The sequence below is a fragment of the Sus scrofa genome, chromosome 6 (assembly GCF_000003025.6).
Source record: "Sus scrofa isolate TJ Tabasco breed Duroc chromosome 6, Sscrofa11.1, whole genome shotgun sequence".
Taxonomy (NCBI): Eukaryota; Metazoa; Chordata; class Mammalia; order Artiodactyla; family Suidae; genus Sus; species Sus scrofa.
The window spans coordinates 143,077,350-143,103,317 of record NC_010448.4 but is presented as its reverse complement, the minus strand read 5'-3'; the positions used below and the strand labels follow the sequence as shown (position 1 = coordinate 143,103,317).

Below are 25,968 nucleotides of genomic sequence, written 5' to 3'. Positions count from 1 at the left end.
TGGTACTTATTTTTTGTTGTTGTTTTTGCTTGAGGCATATTTTTTAAAATTCCGTTTTAGTGCACTATGGGCAAAATGACTGATAAATAATTTTTAAAATTATGTGGATAAACAGCTTCTTTATCCAATGGCAGTATGCAAATAAACACCATGAAAACAATAAAAAATATTTTCTAAATTTTCAGAAATATCCATTATTAATAAAAAAAATAAGACAAAGGAGTGCCCTATATCTTTTTCCTAGATTCCACCAACTATCAGCAAATAGCCACATTGGCTTTATCTTTCTCCCTGTAAGTTAGAGGCATTATGATATTTTTACCTTTAAAGGTTGTACTCTATAGCTCCTAAAATAAGGACAGCCCTCTCCAAAACTACACCATTGTCATGCCAAAGATATTTACAGTTATCCATGGTGTCATCAAATATGTGGTGTGTATTTCTCAAATTGTCCCCCAAATGCCATTTATGGCTGTTTTGTTTTGAAATCAATCAATGTGCGTACATTTTTGTCTTTATATTCCTTTAGTCCTAATAATTACATGACATTAAATTTTTAGAATGTCTTGCCTCGTCATCTCAAAATATCCTAGATGCCGGATTTTTATCATAGACTCATTAAGCAAGGTACTAGATTGTTGGCACTGATTACTTCTTATCGCATCGGATGGTGTATAATGACAGTTTGTCTCTCAAGAGATGATACTAAATTTGACCACTAGATTGAGGTGGTGTCAAATCCCTCGATGGTAGGTTTTCTCCTTTGCATCTGGTAAATAGTGTGTGGGTTTTGAAAGTATTTGAACATCCTGACTCCAACAACTTTTACCCAATAGTTTTAGCATCCATTGATGATCCATTACTGAATTGCCATTAGGGATTGTCAAAAGGGCATATTCTATCATTTTTCTACACTATATTAGTATATTAGTATTCTTTCAGTAAGTTCCCTTTTCAATCTCTCTCTCTCTCTGCATTGTGGACTCATGAATTTATTTTTTGTTCAAAAGTTTTTGTTTAATTCAATGAAATCAACAGAAATTTAATTGTAAATCTAGCTTACTTTTGATAGTAAAAATGCTCAGAATTTGATGCTTGGGAAAATGTATATATTTAGTAACATTAATACTGCTCCATTATTTTTAAAATAATAATTTTTCTGCTTTTCTACAAGCCTCTATGACATATGTTGAGATTATTTCACAATTTTTGAGTTCCAAAAATGGCATTTGGAATTTGTGAGACTAAGTACTGCAGAAATACTGTTATATAGCTTGCTTTTTTAATTCCTATAAGATTTAATTACTTTTTTTGACTCGTTCACTAAGAATAGACAATAATTATTTATTCAACAACTCTACCATGTTTAATATGCAAACATTTGCTAAGACACGTTGCTGTATCTTCAGCTCTTTGAGAAAAAACAAGGAACTTTATTTATAATTACTAGTTTTCTATTTTTAGGTTTTTACAGAAATAAAAATTGCTGAATATTTTCTTCATATTTTAACATAATTCAATAATATTTGAATGAATGAAACATTTTAGATCATCAAAAACTGATTTTCAAAAAGACCTCATCAGTATTTGTGAATAAGCTAAGTAATGATTCTCTTTCAGAGGAACAGAACATCTTCTGAAAGATGAAACTTTCTATCTGGATAGTTAGGTTAAATATGATGGTCCATTTTCATGATAAGAAGGGATTTTGTGTAGAGGATAAATACAGTTTTTGTAGTTAGACTGTTCTGTGTTTGAATCATGATCCATTCATTACTTTGGGACTTAGTCTCCTAATCTGTATAAAGGGACGAAAGCTGCCAGCGTTTTCTCCATGTTATGAGGTTTAGGGCCGTTCCTCATCTAATTAATGTAGCCGTCATTATTATTATCACCATCATTATCTTTACTTTGCCTTTGATACCTATCAGCCCTTGAATTGATTTCAGACAATAAAGTTGTCAACCAATGTTCTGAAAGTGTGACCTCTGTGTATTGCCCCCATCGTCTGTGGTCACGGCAGGCTAAAACTGCTAGCTCAAAGCCTACCAGAGCCAAACTCAGATTCTTACACATATGATTGCCTTAAATAGAGCCCCCAAAGCATTATTTTAGCCATTTAGAGTGTGCCTGCTTTACACACCCTATAAAATTGCACCCAGAATATGCTAGCCATGGATAAGACAAACGCTATGGCTACAGAAGAAGCTGCTACCCTTCATAGCACTTCCAACTCAGAGACTCCCCATCTTACTGCTGAAAACAACCTGACCTACAAGCCTCTTCTCCAATTCCTTTCCCTTGTCCAGTCCCCTTCTGGTGGTCATCCCACACCACTGTCTCTGGAAGGTCTCCCCGCCCCGTGAGGCACTTCCCAGAGCTCTCTTGCAAACTAGTCCAAGTGCCACCAATAAAACTTATTGTGAAATTCTGCTGTCTTGTGGTTGTGTCTTTCCCTGGATCTATCCTTATATCCTTAAACTTACCATAGTCTTCGACTCAAATTTTGGATCAAAGACTAAGGAGCTGAATCATTTAGTAAATATTATACCTGGAATTTAGTTTTTTGCTTTTTTTGTGTGACAAGAGGGTAGTAGAAGAAGGAGTTTTTGCTGCATTTATTTCACAACCTCAAATCAGGGAATTTGATTGTGGGCTCACATTGCACATGTCCAACAGGGACTCTGACCATGTTTTGGCAGGAGCTGCCTTTTATTCCAGAGGGAAAAGTTATCTTGTTTATCAATAAGCACTGAGAACCCCTTTGGGTGCCAACTGAGGGCTGAATTGCTTGAGAAGGACCATCTTTGTCTCACTGAGACAATAGAAAAAGAAAAATGTGCTGAGATCTAATAAGAAATTTTACATTGAGTACTTCATTCGGTTGTGTTTAGCAATTAACATAGTGCTCTTTCCTTGGGAAGGCAACTAGGATGATAGAGCTAGTCATGAGTAGAGCTGAAATTTGAACCTTGATCTTATAATTTCATTGGCCGTTCTCACCCTCTCATCATTGTGCTTTACCTACCCCAGAGCCGGTACTAATCTGCAGCTAAGTATTTTTAGAGGCACTATAAAAGATACAAACCTATTTTTAAAAAATATTTTCTATGCTAGTTTTTACTCTTTTATTTTTCTCCATTGTAAGTTCATCAAGTATCCTTCAAAATTGAAATCTGGAACTCATGAAAACAAAAGGCCTCCCGTCTAAAAATTGCCTTTATGTGTTTTTCTTATTGTACATAGTGCTAGTTTATCAGTAGGCTGCTGTTTGAACTAGTGGCTTAGAAATATTGAATAGTACCCCTCTGAGAAAGAGAGAGAAAAAAAAGGATGTTTTTATTCAAAAACAACACACTGATGGATCTGTTAGTTGTAAAAAGCAAGGCCCCCCAAGGGTAGTTCATGTGAGAGAAATAAGACACAGAAAGAGCTAAAGTGTTTTACTTACTTAATAAACTATCAGGAATTACAAATTTGACTCTTGGCAGCTTGAAAAGAAAAAAACGTAAGTGGACCCTGGAGACTCAGTAAAAAGTAGATATGCAGGAATAAGTTTTTGGAGCACTCTTAATAGCTTGGAAACAAATAGGACCTAGAAAAAGATGGCCAAGTGAGAAATTCCTTAGGGAGAAAAAATAGACTATAATTGTGCCCCAAACAGCAATTTTTAGGTTACTGAGTATAATGTAAAATTCCTGTATTGAACAATAAAGAGAGTTTGAGAGACCTGACTAAAAGCAAGACAGCAGTATTTAGTCTCTATGGTAACAGAGGTGAAATGATGTTGTTGGGAAAGAACACCGTTAAGATTAGGCTGAGCTTAGAGCTTATGTATAAAGGCCAAAGAAAAGAAAATCAAATTTCTTTTTCCATCTCTTGCTTTCTAACTTGGAAAAGAAAAAGTAGAGGGATAGGCACTTGCTAGAAAATACCATGATATAAATTAGAGAGTTTCCCTTGGCCTTGCTGGAGCTAGTGGAAGGCTGGCTGAGATAAGGGTAAGCACAGTAATTAAAGATATTAGTCATCATGGAGGACAGCCACAGGCTTTCAGCAGGTCCCCTGTAAACCCAGGAATGTAGAAGGAATGCTTCTAACTCACCAAGGCTCAGGATGGCTTGAGACTATCTTTCTACCACCAAGGCTGCTTAGCAGCTACAGAATGATTTAAACTGAATAGTCTCAGAATAGATACAGGATGAGAGAGTGCAACAAGACTGAAACAAGATTGGGAGGACACTTTCAGAAAGTTAAGTGATTTGGGAGTTCCCGTTGTGGCTCAGTGGTTAACAAATCCAACTAGAAACCATGAGGTTGTGGGTTCAATCCCTGGCCTTGCTCAGTGGGCTGAGGATCCGGCATTGCTGTGAGCTGTGGTGTAGGTTGCAGATGCGGCTTGGATCCCGCGTTGCTGTGTGTGTGTGTAGGCTGGCAGCTACAGCTCCCATTCAACCCCTAGCCTGGGAACTTCCATATTCCGTGGAGTGGCCCAAGAAATGGCAAAAAGACAAAAAGACAAAAAAAAAAAAAAAAAAAAAAGAAAGTTAAGTGATTTGACAGTCCCTTGTGTTCTTTTTTTTTTTTTAAATTGCTCTGAATATTTACATTTTTGTTATTAACGGAAACACAGGCTATTTACTAGTTAACTAGTCAATTTACTGGTTAACTGTTAGATAATTTACATCTCATTTAATGTAATGAAGAGTTAGTTGCTGAAGATTTAAAGTCATACCTTACAAAAATAAGTTTAGGGAGTTCCCGTCGTGGCTCAGTGGTTAACGAATCCGACTAAGAACCATGAGGTTGCGGGTTCGATCCTGCCCTTGCTCAGTGGGTTAATGATCCGGCGTTGCCGTGAGCTGTGGTGTAGGTTGCAGACGCAGCTCGGATCCCGCGTTGCTGTGGCTCTGGTGTAGGCTGGTGGCTATAGCTCCGATTCAACCCCTAGCCTGGGAACCTCCATATGCCGCGGGAGCGGCCCAAGAAATAGCAACAACAACAACAACAACAACAACAACAAAAAGACAAAAAAAAAAAATAAGTTTAATTTACGTATAATGGTGGCTATAAATCTGAATTATCAAGTTGTCAATAACCAAAGGAGAAGCTGGCTACTAGCTTAAGCTGTCAAAGAACTATCATTAATCAAACTGAATTCACTTAAAAAGTTTACAGTAAAAAAAAAAAAAAAAAAGAATGCCTTTGTCATCTATTCAGCCCATAACAATTGGCAACTTCCAAACAAGAGCAGATTAGTAGATATATCCATTCATAAATTTACACAACATATATTTTTATTAATTATGCACTATGTGCCAGGCATTGCACTAGTGGGCACTGGAGGAACTGCAGTGAGGAAAGGCAGACTTGCATCTATCTTATTCTACAGGTTAATGAGGAAGGTAGGCATTTAAACAATTATATTACCTTAGGCAAAAGTACTGAGTTCACTGAGTTATGTAGGAGCATTCAGCAAAGGCTCCCAGGAGTTCCTGTTGTGACACAGTGGAAATGAATCTGATTAGTATCTATGAGGATGCAGGTTTGATCCCTGGCCTTGTTAAGTGGGTTAGGGATTCTGTGTTTCTGTGAGCTGTGGTTGGGTTGCAGATATGGCTCTGATTCCATGTTGCTGTGGCTGTGGCATAGGCCAGCAGCTATAGCTCCGATTCAACCCCTAGCCAGGGAACTTCCATATGCCTCAGGTGCAGCTCCCAGTCTGGTCTTACCAGTTAAAGTATAGAATGCCCGATGAAATTTGCATTGCAAGTATTTTTTGGTATGAGCATGTCCCAAATATTACATGGGACATACTTTTATTCTCTATTGCTTGTCTTAATTTTCAATTTAACTGAGTATCCCAGCTTTTGATGTTTGTTTCATTATTTTTTGTTTGCTAAATCAGACAACTCTATAATCCAATCTAGGAGGATCAGGAAAATGCCACAAAGGTGACATGTAATCTAAGACCTGAGGGAGTGAGTAAGAGCAGGAAAGAATAGGAAACCAAAAGGAAAGACAAACCTCAGACAAGAGGAAAATGTTGGGCACCGGCAGTGAAAGTAGAGATCACCAAAATGCGGTGTAGATGAGAACTGGAGGTGAGAAGCAGACATTTGACAATGATTAGCCATAAAAAGAAAAAACAGAGACATGCATGAGAAGGCGTGGAAGAAGTAACCAAACTCTACTAGCCTCCAAAGATATACGGTGTAGGAGAAAGCTAAAGGAAACTTTCCAACCATGAGCAGCCAACTTCCAGTCTTGCTGATCATAACTCTAATTTATTCATTTACTAAATCATTTATTGTATTTTCTTCTGGCATCACTACCTTCTTGCTGGCCACAACATCCTCACAAACCTCCTAATTGGTTTCCCAGACTTGCTCAGCTGTTCTTCACTGTGGAGCAAGACATAAATGCAGATCTGATCAGATCATCTCCCCACTTAGAATCCTTGGGATGTTTCAAGATGAATCCAACACAAATCATTCAGAGAGTGATGATAAAAATTAAACAGTGATGGAGACTTGAGCATAATTTGAAAAAAACAAGAACAGAAATCTAAAAACTATGTTTGTGTATGTGTATGCTAATGCAAAGTATGTGACATAAAAACTCAGAAGGAAAAATGCCTAAAATCCTCATATATTCTAAATAGAATAATGCAGAGCTAAGTATTTGAAATAATTTGATTCATAAAATATTACTTTGGTAAGGATCTGAGCTATTTTAGTCTAAAATTATTACTCTAAGAACAACTAAACGTCAAATTGTTTAAGACACTTATTGCTTTGTATTGGAATTAGGATTAGAATACAGGTTTCTTGGAGTTCCCGTCGTGGCGCAGTGGTTAACGAATCCGACTGGGAACCATGAGGTTGCGGGTTCGGTCCCTGCCCTTGCTCAGTGGGTTAACGATCCGGCGTTGCCGTGAGCTGTGGTGTAGGTTGCAGACGCGGCTCGGATCCCGCGTTGCTGTGGCTCTGGCGTAGGCCGGTGGCTACAGCTCCGATTCAACCCCTAGCCTGGGAACCTGCATATGCCACGGGAGCGGCCCAAGAAATAGCAACAACAACAAAAAAGACAAAAAAAAAAAAAAGAATACAGGTTTCTTGATATCTTAATATAGTATACTTATAAGGATGCTGCTTTATATGAGTTATATATAATCAACCAGCAAAAAATATTTCCAGTGAAAAGATTTCCAAACCAATAGTAATTTTAGAGGCAAAATATTTTTATGAGTAAAATAATTTTATATTACCTTATATGTTTTATTTTGGATATATTTAATGTCTTCAGATTATATGGCATGAGAAGATATTTACATTTGTGAATATATATCTTTGTGCCTGTCTGTATAAATATTGTGAGATTCTCAGCCATTGCTGTGAATAATTTGGGGATATGAGACCCATTTATTTAATAATGTTTATGAAATTCTGCACTAGCATGTCAGTCATTTTCAGAGTAAAGCAGGAAAATAGGGTGACTTTTATTTCATGGAGATATGCCATAGATAACCCTTCATTATTTCAAATATTAGTGACTGAAAATATAATTATATTAGGGCTTTCAACTTTGTCAATATGTTTTTTATTATGTAAAAGAACATAATTGTAATCTATAAATGACAAAGAATTTTTAAAGACTGATACATATTATCTTGTACCTAAAGCAAAGTAGCATTTCTGAGCCATGGCTTTGCTTTAAAAAAAAAAGCGATACACTATTGTGAAAGAAAGCAGAGTCAGCATCTGATTATGTTTATTACAACCTGCCAATGGTTATTTAAAACATAAATGTAACTACAGAAGACATTTCATAAGGAAGATGATTCATCATTCAGATGTCACCTGAATGTGATGTCTAGTAAAGCATGAAAGTCTTTTGACTTTCTTTTGAAATTTAGAAAAGAAATTTGAGTCCTCAGCTGGCTAGGGAGGGCTACTCTTAAAGTAAAGAATTCTAGAATGATCTGTCTTGGTCAGGGATGAGCAGGTGGGGGTCCTGATAATGCATAGAATGAGCTTTGACAATTTACTAGAATAAAAGCTAGAAGGCCTTCTAAGGGCAAAAGAAGAGATGTAATTTACATGCTGAAGACGTTGGAAAAGATTTGCAGAGGGAGTGTCATTTGAGCTGTCCTAGGATGAATAAGATTTTTCCAAGTTGTGGCTGCCAAGGGGAAGGGAGACGGAATGTGACAGACTGGGAATTTGGGGTTAATAGATGCAAACCATTGCCTTTGGAATGGATAAGCAGTGAGGCCCTGCTCTATAGCACTGGGAACTTTATCTAGTCACTTATGATGGAGCATGATAATGTGAGAAAAAAGAATGTATACATGTATGTGCGACTGGGTCAACTTGCTGTACAATAGAAAATTAACAGAACACTGTGAACCAGCTATAGGAAAAAATAAAAATCATTATTTAAAAAAAAAAAGATTTCTCCAAGTTAAAAAAAAAAAAAAAAAAAGACTGATCACTGGTAGAGAAATGCATTTTCAAAATCACGGAAGAATGCAGAGGTGTTGTGGATGTGTGGAAGAATTCAACAGTATTTATAGGATAGGTTATATGAAACCAACTAGAAAGCTATTTAAGAAGTTAAGGGAAGTAAAAACAAAATGATCCAACATTCCAACAACAATTACAGACAGTAGAGGCCTCATTTGAAAACTCTGATTCATCTGTGATACTGATAAAATGTAAAATGATAGAAAATAAAGACTGGAGGATTAAACAAAGATTGTAATTTCGAAGACTAGATGAGTGTTGACACTGATTAACTGAAAAATGGCAGTACGTTAAGAAGGTTAAATTTGGGGGAGAAAAAAATGAAAGCCTATGTTAACATTATTATCATTTTAAAGAACAGTGAGAGTAGAAGACAATAAAAGAATCCATACAGGGGAGAAAAATTAACTGGGGAAAACAATCTGAGAGACTTACCTGAAATGTAAACTTCTAACAAGAAAAAAAAAAATGTTTTGCCTCTTACACTGATATCTTGGTTGTATGGTTGTACATATTGCTCTATTTCTAAGTGGAAAATGTTCTAAAAAGTGATCAAATTCTTTTCAATTTCTATACTTTACCCAACTATATCTATCATAATCTTTGCAAAATAGATCCCCAATACTCACAATAACTCTGAGACAAGCAGGAAAAAAAATTAATCATTCTAAATATGTAGATCCTCTTTACTATGGGGAAAAATATTTCTACGGTATAAGCTAAGAAGCTAAAAGATTGTTTAATTATCTGGTGTATTCACTTATCTCAAAGTGTTCATCTTTTCCCCTGCTTTAACACTGCATGCCCTCAACCTCAATACACACAAGCAATCACACTAATACAATATAAATCCTTTTAATGAATTATTGTCTATTATCCTTAAGAACTAAGCAGATGGCCCAGGAGAATGATGAAAATATGTTACTTTGCTGCTTCAGATTAGATTTAGCCCTAATTTCAGAGCCAGTCTAGGAAGACAGTTGTTGCTACGTAATGAGAAACCAGGTGCATTTTGTCTCCATTGATGCACATTTCTGTACCTTATTTTGTTCTACATATATCTAGAAAAAGTGAATTAGAAAGAAGATTTGTTCTGACAGCATTCATATGTTAATCTCACTATAATTGCTAGAGGTGGATTGAGCTCTAACTGGGCTTGTAAACAAAGTACAACATTGAATTTGAATTAGTAAAAGAATTATTTGGTCTGTGACATCCTGTGTCAGTAGGAAAAATAAACATTCTTGATCTAAGGCTGAGGATATTTAGATTTCAAGGTCAGTCAACAGAAGTGCTATCAAGAGGCATTTCCATTTGAAAGAGTCTGTTAGTGACAATGGAGAACAAAATCTTAGAAATATTTTGTCCCCATTTACTCACATTATTGTCAACACACAATCTGAAATACACAACCAAATGAGACATTAAATTCTATTAACCGTTCACGTATAAAGATGTACCTTTTATGTACATTAGTTGGTTCTCTTACATGGACTCATCTGCCAAAATCTATGGCCAGTAAAAAACTTCCAAAAAGAGCTGGATTATTCACACAGTGTACTGGAACTATGCTCATGAAAGAGCCTAATTATTTAAATGAGACCATTCCTATAACTAAAAGTTTAGAAAGCTATGGGATTGGCAGAAGTTCTTGTCCAGGAGGGGAGAAGAGAGTTCCCAGATATGATGTTTAAAGGCAGTGATTGATAAAAAATACAATGTTTCTTATTTATAAGCCATTGAGTTAAGTGTATTCAGCAAATTGATTTTATAAGCATATATCCAAGGAGGAACAAATAAGAAGAGATTAAAAACACCTTGAATTAAAAACACTGTCTATCAAACTGACAAAGACTGAAAATAAACTGATAACATCTGCTGGCAATAGTGCAAGGAATTGGGTATTCATATATAATATTCTAGGCTGTATCAACTAGAACAAACAGTTGAGCAATTTTGCAATATTTATCAAGAAGAATAACAGTGCTCAAATTCTTTTCATCTAGGAAATGCGTAAGAACTTATATTTGAGGTTATTTATCAAAGCATTAGTTATAATTTGGGAAATAATAAACTATAAATTTCTAGGATAAGAAGATTAGTCAAATAAATTGGTACACCTACTCACAGCAGAGTATTTCATAGTGTTCAAAAAGTATGTTTTAAGGAATATTTAATGATAGGAGAAAATGTTTATAGTATAATACTTAGTAGAAAAGCATGACACAAAACTATATATTTAATCTCAGTAATATATGTATCTGTTGTATGTGTAGGCATGTGTCTTTATGTGTGTATTCAGAGTGCAAACTTTAATGATAGGAAATACTCCACTATGTTAGCAGTGTTTTATTCCTGGATGATAGGAATATGGTGACTTTTAACTTCTTATACTTTTCTATATTTTCCAAATTCTAAATAATAAATAGATATTGCTTTATGTTCTGAAGAAAATAACAAATGGAATTTTAAGTAAGAAAGTTTTGATTGAGCAGAATTATGTGTCCCAAAATATCTAAACAGCTCTTCCCTCATTACTCCTATTTTTTTCTCTTTATGCCAGTGTGATAATGTTCATTAGAAAAGTGTCATTCAGGAGTTCCCGTCGTGGAGCGGTGGTTAACGAATCCGACTAGGAACCATGAGGTTGAGGGTTCAATCCCTGCCCTTGCTCAGTCGGTTAAAGATCCGGTGTTGCCGTGAGCGGTGGTGTACGTTGCAGAGGCGGCTCGGATCTGGCGTTGCTGTGGCCCTGGCATAGGCTGTCAGCTACAGCTCGGGTTAGGCTCCTAGCCTGGGAACCTCCATATACCGTGGGAGCAGACTAAGAAATGGCAAAAAGACAAAAAATAAAAAAGAAAGAAAAGAAAAACGTCATTCATATACATTTCACATGACCTGGAGGTTAATAGTGTATATTCTAAGGTAGTATAATTTCTGTTTTTATAATCCTCTCTCGGATGTTCTTCGATTTTTTTCCACTGTCTGTTTAGGATATCCATATTGACATGCAGTGCTCCTTTTTCTATTAGAACTGCTTATTCTAAATAAGATACACCCTTCATTTCTAAATGACAACCAACTATCAATTTTTCAAGACACTTTTGAAATCTTTATTTAACTCTTTGGGTTAAATTTTTATTATTTTATTTTATTTTCTATATATATGTATATATATATATATATATATATATATATATATATATTGTGTGTGTGTGTGTTTGCCATTTCTTGGGCCACTCCCGCAGCATATGGAGGTTCCCAGGCTAGGTGTTGAATCGGAGCTGTAGTCTCCAGCCTACACCAGAGCCACAGCAATGTGGGATCCAAGCCGCGTCTGCGACCTACACCACAGCTCACGGCAACACCAGATTCTTAACCTGCTGAGCAAGGGCAGGGATCGAACCCTCAACCTCATGGTTCCTAGTCGGATTCGTTAACCACTGCGCCATGACGGGAACTCCTGGGTTAAATTTTTAGATTCAAATAGTTTATTGTATTTCCGATGTGTACTGATTAAAGACATGGAGAGTCACTTATTTTCCAGGATGTTTATTTCTGAGAATGAAGGGGCAGCCTATCCGTTTTGTTCATTATGTGGTATCACACATGTTGTTTTTCAGAGTATCTAATTTTATACTTTTGTTGTAAAGTTTTACTTGCATCTGAAATTGCAGTTTTACATCTTCTTCAACAGATTGGTGAATTTAAGACCAAACAAAATTTTCATTTCTTCCTCTATTCATTCATCTGTACAAAAGAGAATTTCATTGCACGTCTGCCTCAGATTAAGAGAACAACAGCAACAAAAAGACAGAATTCATGGCCTAATGAATGCTACCTCAAGAGATTTACAAGGAAAGAGTTGTAATAAGTCTTTTCCATATCGGGTCCTGGGTTCTATAGATGCTGGAAAAGAGCACCTGGCTTTTGCTTGGAAGCCGAAGAAGGGGGTTTTATTGGTTTGCTAAGGCTGCTGTAACAAAGACCACACACTAGTTGGTTCAAGCAACAGAAATTTATTGTCTCATAATTCTGAAGGCTAGAAGTAGTAAGTCAAGATGTTGGTTCCTTTTGAGGTCTGTTGGAAGGATCTGTTAAAGACTTTCTCCTTGGCTTGGAGATGGACATCACCGTTTCTCTCTACTTTTCTCTCTCTCTTCACATGCCTTCTTTTTCTTTCTTTCTTTCTTTCTTTTTTTTTTTTTTTTTTTTTTTTTGTCCCATGCCTTCTTTTTCTAAGAATATCAGTCATTCTGGAGTAGAATCCTGCCTACAGTGGACCTCATCTTAACTAATTGTCCCTATAACAATCCTATTTTCAAATAAGGTCACGTTCTGAGGTACTGAAGGTTAGAACTTCAACACATGAACTTGGGAAGGATACAATTCACCTGTAACAGAGATAGCAGAGGACCATTTTTCTTCAAGGATAATCTCTGAGTTTAGTTGAAAGGGATAAGGAAGAATAACCGATGGGGAGATGAGCAGACCAGATGGTTGAGGAGAAGAACAGGAAATGCAAAGGCAAGAAGGCACCGAAGGGAAAGCATGATTGTGGTCCGCCAGGAGACTGAAGTCTTGGCAGAGCCTTATACCCTCGGCTTGGGAATACAGAGTTCATGGTGAGGTAGCACGGAGCCTGTGAAGAGTTTTAGACATGTTCAGATTTGAATTTTAGAAACGATTACTCTGGTAGCATGTGGTCTTTTTGAAGTACGTTCTGTCTACCAGCAGGACCCTGTTAGTTCGGCATGCGCTTTGCATTCAAAGAGCTCACCTACATTCTTTAGGCTTTTTCCAATTCTCTTTGCACAATTTGGCTGCTGATTTCATTCTCTTAGTTCTCTCAAATCCTGTTGCTTTAAATTATCTCCTAAATTATTCTTCAATTCAGTAAGAATGTAAACCTCAAAATTCCATATGTAACATTTATTATTTACAAAATGAATAAAGATAAGTAAATACTTAGGATGTTTTAAATTGTTGTTTGAAATTATGCTTTTAAACTCACGTCAGAGACAAACAGTGGAAAACCTCAGAATCATAGCAAAAAATAGTTCATTTTTAAAATGAGCCTCTGATTCTTCCATGTTACTCTTCCATGAACTTTTCATTTAATGATTATGAAGCCTTCTCACAGTCCTTTAACTTCCTTGCAGAAAGTTTTTTTTTTTTTTATTTTTTTTATTTGTCTTTTTGCCTTTTCTGGGGCCACTCCTATGGCATATGGAGGTTCCCAGGATAGGAGTCGAATAGGAGCTATAGACACCAGCCTACACCAGAGCCACAGCAATGTGGGATCCGAGCTGCGTCTGCAACCTACACCACAGCTCACAGCAACGCCAGATCCTTAACCCACCGAGCAAGGCTAGGGATCGAACCCGCAACCTCATGGTTCCTAGTCAGATTCATTAACCACTGAGCCATGACGGGAACTCCCCAGAAAGTTCTTTAAATGAATTTTTCTTTTAACTCTTCTTTCAGCCTGAAGGTGACCTCAAGCAGGCTTATATATTTCATGACTGCCTTAAAATCTTTCCAGTTATCAAGTAAATGCCTAGCTTTATACCCAAAGAGTCTTAATTGATTAAAAATTATCACAGAAGGCTTGTTTATTTAGTTGAGTTTCAAAATTGCAACATTTGCTCTAACGATCCTGAAGGCACAAGTACCACCATCATCAGCATTAATTAGAATATTAATGAACAGAAACAATATTAGAAGCTATCCATAGTTATGATTGAAGAATGAATATAAAGCAGCATGAAATGCCATTTAAAAATGCTTTCTCTAAGTTGTTTATATCAGATTGAAAATGTAGGTCTTTCATCATGTCTTGTGAAGGGCACCATATTGACATTGTGTCACATCTCAAAAGGCAAGGAATCCTTGAGCTGAGACAACTATATGGAAAATGCTTTCTTACTGGCTCTCACTGAAGCCTCAACTCAAGCCATTGGAAGAAAGTGTGGAGTAAAGTGTTTCACATAGGGTGAACTTTTAAAAAAAATAAATAGTAACTATATTCAAATTTTTATTAAATAAAATAATTGATAATTATATCTATATGTATTATACATATCACTGGCTTCTCAATAAACCATGCTGAATAATTAATCTTATTTTTAATAACTCAGCCATCATTAATAACATCAGTCATTATCTTATACCACAGTATAAAAATATCTTGGGAAATAGTGAGGTATAAGACCATCATCTGAGTAATTTATTCAAGAATGAAGCAAGTGATTAAGGTTCCAGTCAAACTTAAGGTATCATTAATTAAATTGCCTGTATAGACAACCTCTCTTCTACTTCCTTATTCTGTATCTCTATATAAATAAGCCTTCAGATATTATTCCAGAGACTCACTGCTTTAGGTTACTTACCTTTTGAAAGTTAGATCTTTGCGAGTGCCCTAATACTTAGAAATTCGTTTCTTCTTTTTTTTTTTTTTTTTTGTCTTTTTTGTTGTTGTTTTGTTGTTGTTGTTGCTATTTCTTGGGCCGCTCCCGCGGCATATGGAGGTTCCCAGGCTAGGGGTTGAGTCGGAGCTGTAGCCACCGGCCTACGCCAGAGCCACAGCAACGCGGGATCCGAGCCGCATCTGCAACCTACACCACAGCTCACGGCAACGCCGGATCGTTAACCCACTGAGCAAGGGCAGGGACCGAACCTGCAACCTCATGGTTCCTAGTCGGATTCGTTAACCACTGCGCCACGACGGGAACTCCTCGTTTCTTCTTATTGCTCATGGCTCAGGTTCACAACTTGCCTGAAAGTGAAATTCGTTAAGAAACATAACTGTGGTATTTTATTAGAATAAGAACTTTTTTCTGAACTTGTGTTATTTTTAATCTAAGCTTGAAGTTTGCTTTATTCTGTCCTCTGCAGCCATATGTGCATATTTAAATCAGTAGACAAAAATTCTAAGAGAGGGTTATGTAGAAAGAAGAACAGAAGTATCGCTATATCATTACTCACATATGTGATACAATAAGGAGAGATTTTTTTGAATAAGCTTGTAAATGCCACCATTCAGTACAAATCTTCTCTAAAGAGATTTTTTTCCAGGTTGATTCTATAATGCTTATGTTGGCATTGTTTAGAGTAGTTAGTGTGAAGATGGCAATAACAATAGTGAGGAAGAGGAAGAAGAATAGCAGCTTTATTTATAGTCTGGAACAGTTGGAGAAGACTTTAAAAAGAATTAGTTTCAATAAGTGATCCAAACTCATTCTGTATATCTTTTTTTTTTTTTTTTTTTAAACTGTGGCACAGTATGACTAGTAGGCAAGGACTTAAGTAAATCAAAGAATAAAACAGGAGTTCCCGTCATGGCACAGTGGAAACAAATCCGACTAGGAACCATGAGGTTGTGGGTTCTATCCCTGGCCTCACTCAGTGGGTTAAGGATCCGGCATTGCCCTGAGCTGTGGTGTAGGTTGCAGATGAGGCTCGGATCCTGCATGGCTGTGGTTGTCATGTAGGCCTTCAGCTATAGCTCCGATTTCACCCCTAGCCCAGGAACTTCCATATGCCGCAGGTGTGGCCCTAAAAAGCAAAAAAAAAAAAAAAAAAAGGAAGAGAGGAAGAGAGAGAGAAAAAGAAAAAAGAAAGAAAAGAAAATGTAGACTCAATGAAAGTTCTAAACTGGGGAATGGATATACATTTTGAGGGATTAATCAAGATACTTAATATATAAAATAGATAAAACTTTAAAGACTCTTTTAGCACATTTATCACAATGAACAATTATGGATTGATTTGCTTAATTTTTTAGTCCATGTTTATCTCCCTTACTACCAGTAAATCCATTAGAGCCAGGACCATAGCTCTTTTATTCAATGGTATTTCCCACCATGGTACCCAGCACCCAGCACATAGTAAACATTTAGTAAATATATGTTGAATAAATGATTGGAAGGGAAAGACATCTGGAAATAGTACACTTTTGTACTGTATTTGTTTGGGCAGTACAACTAGGAAATGGTAAGGGTCTGAACTAGATTTAATGGTAAGGAGAGGAAGGGGAAGACATTGAATACCTATTCTAGAAAAAAAAAAGGAGTAGTAAAAGATGACTGTAAGGTACAGAATTAAGAGAATTAAAACAAGAAAACTAATCGAAACAAGCAATCAAGAAGAAAGCACAGTGTCGGGTATGGAGTAGGAGCTTAGCAAAAAATATTTTCAAGTTACGTTGAGTTTTAAAGACAGGTGGTTCATTAAGAAGTTAGAAACTATAAATCACACATGATGGTTTACACTAGGAATCATTCCTAGAAAGAGACTCTCTGGAGTCAGTGGATGAAAATTCCTGGGAAATATGTGAGGAAAGAGAACAGAAGCATTGCTGTCTTAAAAGAAGTCACTTGTCTAAAAGCAGAACTCAGAAATATTTAAAAAAAAAAAAAAACTTTTTCTCGGTACCAGGCACATGCTTTCCTTCTTTTTTCTTATTTGGATTGCTGATGTGATAACATCAGCAGTAAAGACCACAAGTGTGTTTATCTTGATAATAGTCCATTGATCTTCATGAAGACAATCTGATTTCCTTGTAAGGATAGCTAGTCAAATTGGGGATAACAATTGTAGGCTTTCAGATAGTGTAATGATAAGATGAAAACAAACCTATGAAATCTGAGTAGTTTTGAAATGTGATCATGTCAACAATCAAAAAACAAGCAAGTCTCAGATGCGCCACTTGGAATGCTAGGATCACCATGTATGTTGTCTTGATGAGGGGGTTTCAGAGACATACTTCAAGGTTAGATAATGGCTTTAAAGGTGTTTCTTGAAGTAGGACGTGGAGAGAGGCTGGCAGGTTTCCATATCCCTGTGGCACACTTAGTGAAGCAAGGGTTTCTCAGTGAAGAAATTAGAAACATTTGTCCTTTGAAAAAATGTAAGACTGTGCCAACTAATGAGGACAGCCAGAGTATTTATCACAAGAAATCTTGGAAAGATTGAACTCTCCTTTGTCCTTTTAACTTTCCAGGGAAAAAATATTGGGCAAGCATAGCATGGGCATCCATCAGTCTAAAAATCCTAGGGAATGCAAAAGTATTGAACTTTAGGTGTTTTGATATATAGATATATAGATTTTTTTTTTAACTGTTTGAGTTAACTACCATAGGCATAATTCTCAAGTGGTTGAAATTCTCTTTGGTGTAAAGTATGAATATAGAAGGATTTGAAGAATGTAGCGAGATGAGTGTCTTTTCATTACTTCACCTAGGTTAGACCATGTTATGGAGGCCTGCTATTTAAATGCATTTGACTCAGGAGAATTTTGAAAAGGAGACCATTGACTGCATGTTGGGGTTGAAGAAAAAAAAAAAATCCCCTTTAGTTATTCAATTTAGAATTTTTAAAAAATTTGATTCCAGAGAAAAGAGAATCCAAAAAAGAATGCTCTTATCTTTGATTTAAGGAACTTATTGGAAAGACATTAACAGGAAGAGGTGAATACTTGTTTTCCTCTTGCCTTTTAAAATCCCTTTGAAAAATTAAAAATCTAAGAATTCCTCTTTGGATGTTTGCTAAGGATATGGAGTAAAACAGGAAATTAGATTGCTTCTGAGTCAAAGTCCATACACTAGGTGTGAAGCTATATGTTTCTTCCATATACTGCCAATAGTCATGTTTCAGAAGAAAGTATAAGATGCTTCTGTATAGCATGTGTTTTCTTATATGTTATGCTCCACTCAGTTCCTGAAACACCTTCTCCATTTTACCTTACTATATTTCTATACTTCTGACATTCAAAAAAAATTTTTTAAACTCTTATCACCAGCTGAATGAATGATGTTATTTCCCTCACTGCTACCCTTTCATTCTGTTTGCACCCATGAAATATTCTATGTGTAAATAACTATCAAGTGTGTGTGTGTGAATGTGTGTGTGTATGGTAGAACTGCTAGTAAATTCATGTTTGATAAATTCTCATATGCTGATTTATATATATATATGTATATATCACTGTCAATGTAATGTAAGGTCTGCTAATGGAAAAAAAAAAGGGATGGCTTTGGGATAAGGAGATAAGAAATCTAATCTCAGGGCTACTAATTACTCTGTGTGTGACCTTTTGCACATCGCAGACTTACTAAACTTTAATTGGTTTTGTTTGAAATACAGGAAATAATATATGAATGCCTATTTCTCATAAAAAAGCAAGGTGATAGATTGCAAATTGTTTTGAACTTTTGCAAGGACTATACAAATAAAGCCATTATAATAATCTTTAGCTCCCTATTCACTTACTAATACAGTTACTGTTTTTAAACTATCTACTCTGAACCAGATCCTAGACAAGTTACTGGAAATAAACATTGTTGAACAGGCTAGCCATGGTCCCTGTGGTCACAGAGGTTTCAGTCTAGTGAGCAAGACTGATTTGAATAAGTAATTAAAATGTGATCAAAGGGTATTACAGCATGTAGTTGGAACAAAGAGCGAAGAGGACATACTGAGTTGGAACATATTGAATAAAGGAAGGATATTTTCCCTTCTAATATAAATTTTTTTAAAAGAACAAGAAAATGCACCTTGTGCAAATGCAGCCCTATTTCTGAAGGCCCTAATAAAAGAAAGATCATATATAGTCCTAGAAATACAAAGGAAACCATGAATACAAAGAGCATAGAAAACAATGAGAAGACTAATACCTGGCCAGGCTGCACAGAGAGCTGAGTGTGGGTGTGGAAGGCAGCAGTCAGATCGGAGGACCACATCATACTTGCAAGCCACAGTAAAAATGTTGGACTTTGCCTGGAGGGCAGAGAGGAGTCATTGGCATATGTAAAGAAGGAAGATGACATAATAATGTTTGTGTGGTTAAAAGATCACCCCAGCTTCATGTGGTGGAGGGAACAACAGAAAGAGAGAGACAGGCACAAATGCAGGAGATAATAGTTTGAAACAGCATGCTGGGCAGTTGAAATGAAGAAAAATAGACCTGAATCAGAATATGTTTAGGCTATTGAAGGATTAGGACTTGGTGATTGTCGGATGTGGGAAATGACACGAGAAGTGTCAGGAACAATAACAAGATTTCTATCTTGAGAAACCAGGTGGAGGGTATCGCTATCCACCGAGTCTGAGAACACAAGAGGAAAAGGAGGTTTGAGCAGGACAGTCATTGCTAACATTTAGCGAATGCTTAAAACTTGAAGACAGACTTTTAAGTGCTTGGTGTATACTCTGCTATTTTAGACATGAATAAATGTATCAAGGTAAAACATCAAACAATGTGTCCAGAGTCACACAGCCGGGGCGTTGGCTCTGGAGTCCAAGCTCTTGACTACCTTTGAAGAGCATCACTCAAGTTTGAACATGTTATGTTTGAGATGCTCATAAAACACAAAGTTTAATTGAAGAAGGAAATAAATTTGAAAAGAGATTTGAAAAGCTTTATAGCCATCCCTCATCAAAGTTAAATAAAAAGAGTTGAGAAAGGTGAGTGAGATTGTAAAGACTAAAAGGAAGAGAGTGTACAATTAGAAGGGCCCCAAGCCTAGAGAGAGAAACCTCTAATACTGTATATCTGAATGTTCAGTAGAGAAGATGACACTTTCTCAAAAGGTTGATACGGAGGAACCAGAGCAGAAGGCTAATGTCAGAGGGGTGTGAAGTCACAGGAGCCAAAGGAAGAGAGTGTTTTTGAAAGAAATATGTAATTTTCTGTTCAGTCGGGGAAGGGGAGATTACTTTTTTTTTGTTTGTTTTGTTTTTTAACCACCCATAGGTATATGGAGTTTTCTGGCCAAGGAATCAGATGCAGGTGTGACCTACCCTGCAGCCGCAGCAATGCCAGATCCTTTAAACCAATGCCCTGGCCAGGGATGGAAGCTGTGTCCTGGTGCTTTAGAGACATTGCTGATCCCTTTGTGCCATAGCAAGAACTCCAGGAAAACTTGCTTTTAAACATGGACATTAATTGCCCACCTTCCTTATTTATCTTAACTTACAACTAAAATTCCACTAAACTAAAAGGAATTTTAAAATGTGCATGTATGCAAGGAGAGAAGAAATTGAAGAGAAGATCCCAGGAGATAAGAGATTTCAACAAATTCTAAGGAGACAGGGAGAAAAGATATAATTTATATTCATCTATATAACAAGTTCATAGTCAGCTACATTGTAAAGTACCCACAAAGGGATGCAAATATTATGGACCTCCTTAGAGTCTTAGAGACAACAGGTACTGCACGAAGAACTAAAGGAACTTAGTACTGAAAATAGAAAAATGACTTAAATCTTTATATATAAAACTGCATAGTTATGCCTCAAGCAGAAGACCAGAATATTCTTTGGCGTGTTGCCAGTCATCCTGCAGCGAAACCTGTCATGCATACAAAACTTCCAATTAGCTCTTTAGAATGTCACTTTTCAATACTGAAGGACAGCCAGGCATCAAAAGATATTTGTGGAAAACCCCTATCACAAAATATAGACCGAAAGAAGCAAGCAGAAAATAGATCTCAGAAAAAAATGCAAGGAGCAGGGGGGAAAGGTTAAAAAAAAAGTCTGTAGTTACTATCTTCTGAGAGAAATGAAAGTGATATGGCATCCTGAAATAAAACATGATACTGTGAAAAAAGTACATGCATTTAGAAAGCAACATGTCATCTTTGGATGGTATAAACCTTTTATCAGATAAAAGATAATACAGTAGATGGGATTTAGAAGATAAATTTGAGGAAATCTAGAAAATAAAATAAAAAGACAAAAAGACATGGAAATTATAAGAAAAAATAATTGAATTACAGCATAATTCTGAGATAGGTCTTACGTACAACCAATCAGGATTACAGAAAAAGAAAATAAAAATAAGGAAGAGGAGGAAATTATCAATTAAATACCATAAGATTAACATAATTGAAGAATAAGTGCTTCTAAAGTGAAAAGGCCCATCAAGTCCCTGGTATAATGGATTAAAAAAAAAAAATCAAAGCACATTGTCATGAAATTTCAAAAGACTATAAATAAGATAAGAATTCTAAAATGTTCTGGCAGAGGGGAAGGTGGGTGGGTATAAAACAGGATTTTTGAAGAGTAATGGAGCTGGATTTCCCAGCAACACCTTAAAAGCTAGAAAATATTACATTCAAAATATCTTCAAATTTATAAAGAAAATTATTTCTCTCCTAGAAGCATGTGTCCAGCCAAACTTCCAATTGTTTGTGGGTGAAATGAATCCCTATTCATATGTGCAAAGGTCTCAAAAATGTTCCTGCCATAGATTCTTTCACATTAAGTTACTGGATGCTATATTCCACCATTGGTTGTTATATTGCAATAAATCTAGAAAGAAAAAGACATGGGGTCCAGGAAATAAGAATAAAACAGAAGAAAGGAATGTCAAATTTACAGAATGACAGTGAAGGGAAATTCCAGGTCTAGAAAAGCAAGCATTCCAGAAAGGAGCAGGAAGTCAGTGCTCCTGAAGGATTATTCCGGGGAGTGGGAGAGAGGGTGGAGTGGCAGATTATACATGTTTCATTATACCAAGAGCAGACAGTTAGGAAAGTGAACTAGCGAAAGGTACATAGCAAAACTAACCAAATAAATACATAAAAGAACCTTTAAGGAAACGAAAAGATGCACAAGAAGTAAAACGTATTTGAATTACAGTGATTTTGTAGTCATAATAAAATAAGTACTATAAATCTGAAATGAAATTGCTAAATATATTTTGGTTGGCTAGAAGTGTGTGGGAATTTGTTAGAAGACATGTAAACCATCATGTTACGTACTAGAAACCTGTAAAGGAAAAGTCACGGAGTAGCACTGCAATCAAAGTATTTAAAAATGTGAGGTGGGGAAAAAATGTTGAAAGCTATTATGTGCAGAGAGCATAAATCAGAAATATAAGGAGTTATGATAGAGAGATAGTCCATAAAGGAGACACCAAAGTCATCAATGGGTTCAAGATATAGTAAATGAATGGTATAAGGAAGAGTAGAAAAAGGTATTACTGCCAGATAATGAGAGCATCAGAGGAACAGGGCCTTTATAGGATGAAAGAAGGATATTAGTTTTTAGAGAGCTTGGGGGATAACGGTTCCACTTTCCAACCCTGAAGTATTTAAAGTATAAGAAATCAGCATGTTCCACTTTTAAAGATTGTAAATAAACCACATATTATTGAGAGTTTGAGGGGAAGTGCCTTCAGTGGAGAGGATCAGTGAAGTTATTGATTCTGATGTAATCTCAGTTCAGAGGAATTGAAAGAAATAGAAAGTGGTCCAGAGGAAAGCTCAGCTCATTGTAAGAATGAAACAAGCAGTAGAAAAATAGCCAGAAGAACTTACTTTGGGGATCAATGATAGGGGGAGCAATCCCAAGTGAATCAAATTGCAAAAGTCTTAGTGGATGGCAGACACTCTGGCCAAATAGTTTAAGGGCAGGCCTAGATAGTCTCTTTTTCCTCTTCATCATTAAAAAAAAAAAAAAAAAGCAATTACAGCAACAGACAAGTTATCAAGAAATAATCACATGGTTTCCCACAAAAGGGTGAGTGCAAGGCACTGGACAAAAAAAAAAAAAAAATCTGTGAACAACTGATTCTTCACCTGTGAATCATAGAGGCAGACAGGATGCATGACTTAAGTCAGTTCTATGGCATCACAGCTGGGTAGTCAGTGTGGCTACCAGTGACAAATTAAAAGCCTGGGAATTTTTTAAGACTTCCCCTGATTCCACAGTCTCCTCTTCCACCTCATTTAATCTATCACCCATACTTTAGATTCTGCTTCTAAATATCTTTCCAATCTATCACTTCTCTCCATCCTCACTGTCACTATCATAGCCTGAGCCATCATCATTTACCTTTACAACTACAATAACCTCAACAAACATTTACTGTGGACCTAATATATGTCATATATTTACCAAATGTATTTACTGGCTGCTTAATATAGGCCAGATCCCACATAGAGACCAGTCTACAATTAGGGCTTTCAAATAAGGTGAAGTAAAATAACAGTTAGAAAACCATTTGATTCAAGCTCCCAGAAATGAGAAGCATAAAAGTTCAAGAGATAGAAAGTGATAGAGACGAAAGGTCATCTTTTTAGTGTTTTTCGTCAGCCTTCTGTAGATCACCATGTGCAAATAACCATCCAAAAGAGCTGACTCATGAACCTGTCCCCAAAATATGATTTTATTTATTTCGAAAGTTAAAGGAGGAATAAGGATGGCTTTGGGTTGAACTTTCAACATCTCCTAAGCATCTTTTACTTATTTGCCTCCACATGATTTAAAAACAAAATGCTATATTATTTTTGTAAACTATCACTATTTTCTCTTTTGGCAATAGGTTTGTGTTGATAAGTAAAAATAAATCAACAAACTCAATGCAACTTTCAAACTGATGCTCATTCCATACATTTCTGTAGATGGCAAACTGTACTGTGTACTGCGAATTCAAAGATGAATAAGACAAGATCCTCTCTTCCAAGAACTCACTCCATACATGGGAAAATAGTACACATAATTAGGGAGCAATGTGATTAGTGTTCTGGGAGCTCAAAGGAAGACATTCACAGAGGTAGTGACCTTTTAGTTTGAATGAGAAGTTTTTCAAGCAAATGATCAGTATCTCATGGTGGTTGAGGGGAGAGTCTCAAAAATTTTATTTATTCATTCATTCATTCATTCATTTGTTCATTTTACATTTGTTATTGCATATCTACTATATGTCAAGCACCAAAACAAATGTAAAAATGAACAAAACACAGCTTCTTATCCACAATAGGCTTACTGTCCAGGAAAAGAATGACATGAAAAACAATAATTTAAAAAAAGTGGTATAGATGCCATGATACCAATCTATGCAAGATTTCATGGCATTTGGTCAGTTTCACCTAGAGAAAGATATGCCAGGAAGTCAGAGATTTCTACCACAAATGTTTTCTCCCATTAAAATCAAGGGATTTATAATTGGTTATGTATATTGATTACTGGAATAAATTTGAGTCAAAAAGAGGAAGGATATCATAAACATATGGGTAAAACTTGACTATTTTGCAGAAATGAGAGAACTGTATTTTTCTTCCAACACATTGTGGAGGTTTCTGCTCTGCACTGCAATTTGTGAAAAATTTAAACATATGCATATTATAGATCCATGTTTCAAATGCAACTGTAAGCATTGCTCTGAGTCATGATTGTATTCTGGGCTAGTTCTGCCATTCCAAAACTATATGAGGATGAGAACTCTCTGAACCTTTCTGAACCCATTTCTTTTGTTTGGTTGGTTGCTTGGTTTTGGTTTTTAGGGCTGCACCTGCAGCATATGGAAGTTCCCAGGCGAGGGGTCCACTCAGAGCTACAGCTGCCAGCCATAGCCACAGCAATGGGGGAGCTGAGCCAAGACTGTGACCTACACTACAGTTCAGGGCAACGCTGGATCCCCGACCCACTGAGTGGGCCAAGGATCAAACCCGCATCCTCATGGATACCAGTCAGGTTCATACCCTGCCGAGTCACAGTGTGAACTCCTGAATCCATTTCTTTGCATGTTAAATGGGAATAAAAACCTGTCATATAACTTGGAGGGCGGTTTAAGGAGTAAATGATATAATGCACACACATGCCCTGTGTAAACTTTAAAGCATTATATAATCATCAAATATATACCATAATTAATTGTCTGAGCTGTAAATATTGTAAAGAATGCCTTCGAAAGGCAAGTGGTTAAGCAGTTGTTTTTTTCTGTCCTTCTCTAGTGCAGTGCCTGGAGATGACCACCAAGCGGAAAATCATCGGCCGTCTGGTGCCGTGCCGATGTTTCCGAGGTGAAGAAGAAATCATCTCGGTGTTAGATTATTCCCACTGCAGCCTTCAGCAGGTGCCAAAGGAGGTCTTTAACTTTGAACGGACTTTAGAAGAGCTTTACCTAGATGCCAATCAAATTGAAGAGCTACCAAAGGTAATTGTTGACAACCTGAAATATTTACTTTAAATGAGTATCTTCCAGTTTCCAAGGATCTGGCATAAGGAGAATGCTAACTATAGCCTTGTATCTTGGTAATCGACAAATCATTCAATTTAATAGAACTTTTCCTAATATTCTCATTGCCTTTAAATACCACTCCATTTACAACTCCATGTGATACACTAAAAAACAATTGAACTCCATGGAAATCATCATTTTATGTATTATGCCTTTTTATTTTAATTTAATATGATCTCCAAGGAAGTACAGATGGTGTCTTGAGGTCAGTAGCTTATGTTTAGAAAAGAAAAGGAAGACATGATACTTCCTATTCAGGAGCTAAAAAGTCGTATGTTTTATGTTAAGGTGAAATTGTTTTAAAGTCTTAAATTATGTGTTCTAAGTCTAGGAAATCCCTTTACACACACAGAGAGAGAATCAGTGATACTTTAATGAAAAAAAAGCCTGTTATTTCTGAAATTTGAATTT

General features: G+C 36.3%; 1 protein-coding gene across 1 annotated transcript in view; it reads left to right on the top strand.

The window, feature by feature from the left end:
• Positions 1-25,968, top strand: part of LRRC7 (leucine rich repeat containing 7) — a 538,317-nt gene that overhangs the window by 170,675 nt on the left and 341,674 nt on the right. The window contains 1 exon segment of the mRNA XM_021096484.1: positions 25,271-25,473. Within this exon segment, the coding sequence (XP_020952143.1) occupies positions 25,271-25,473 (203 nt within the window).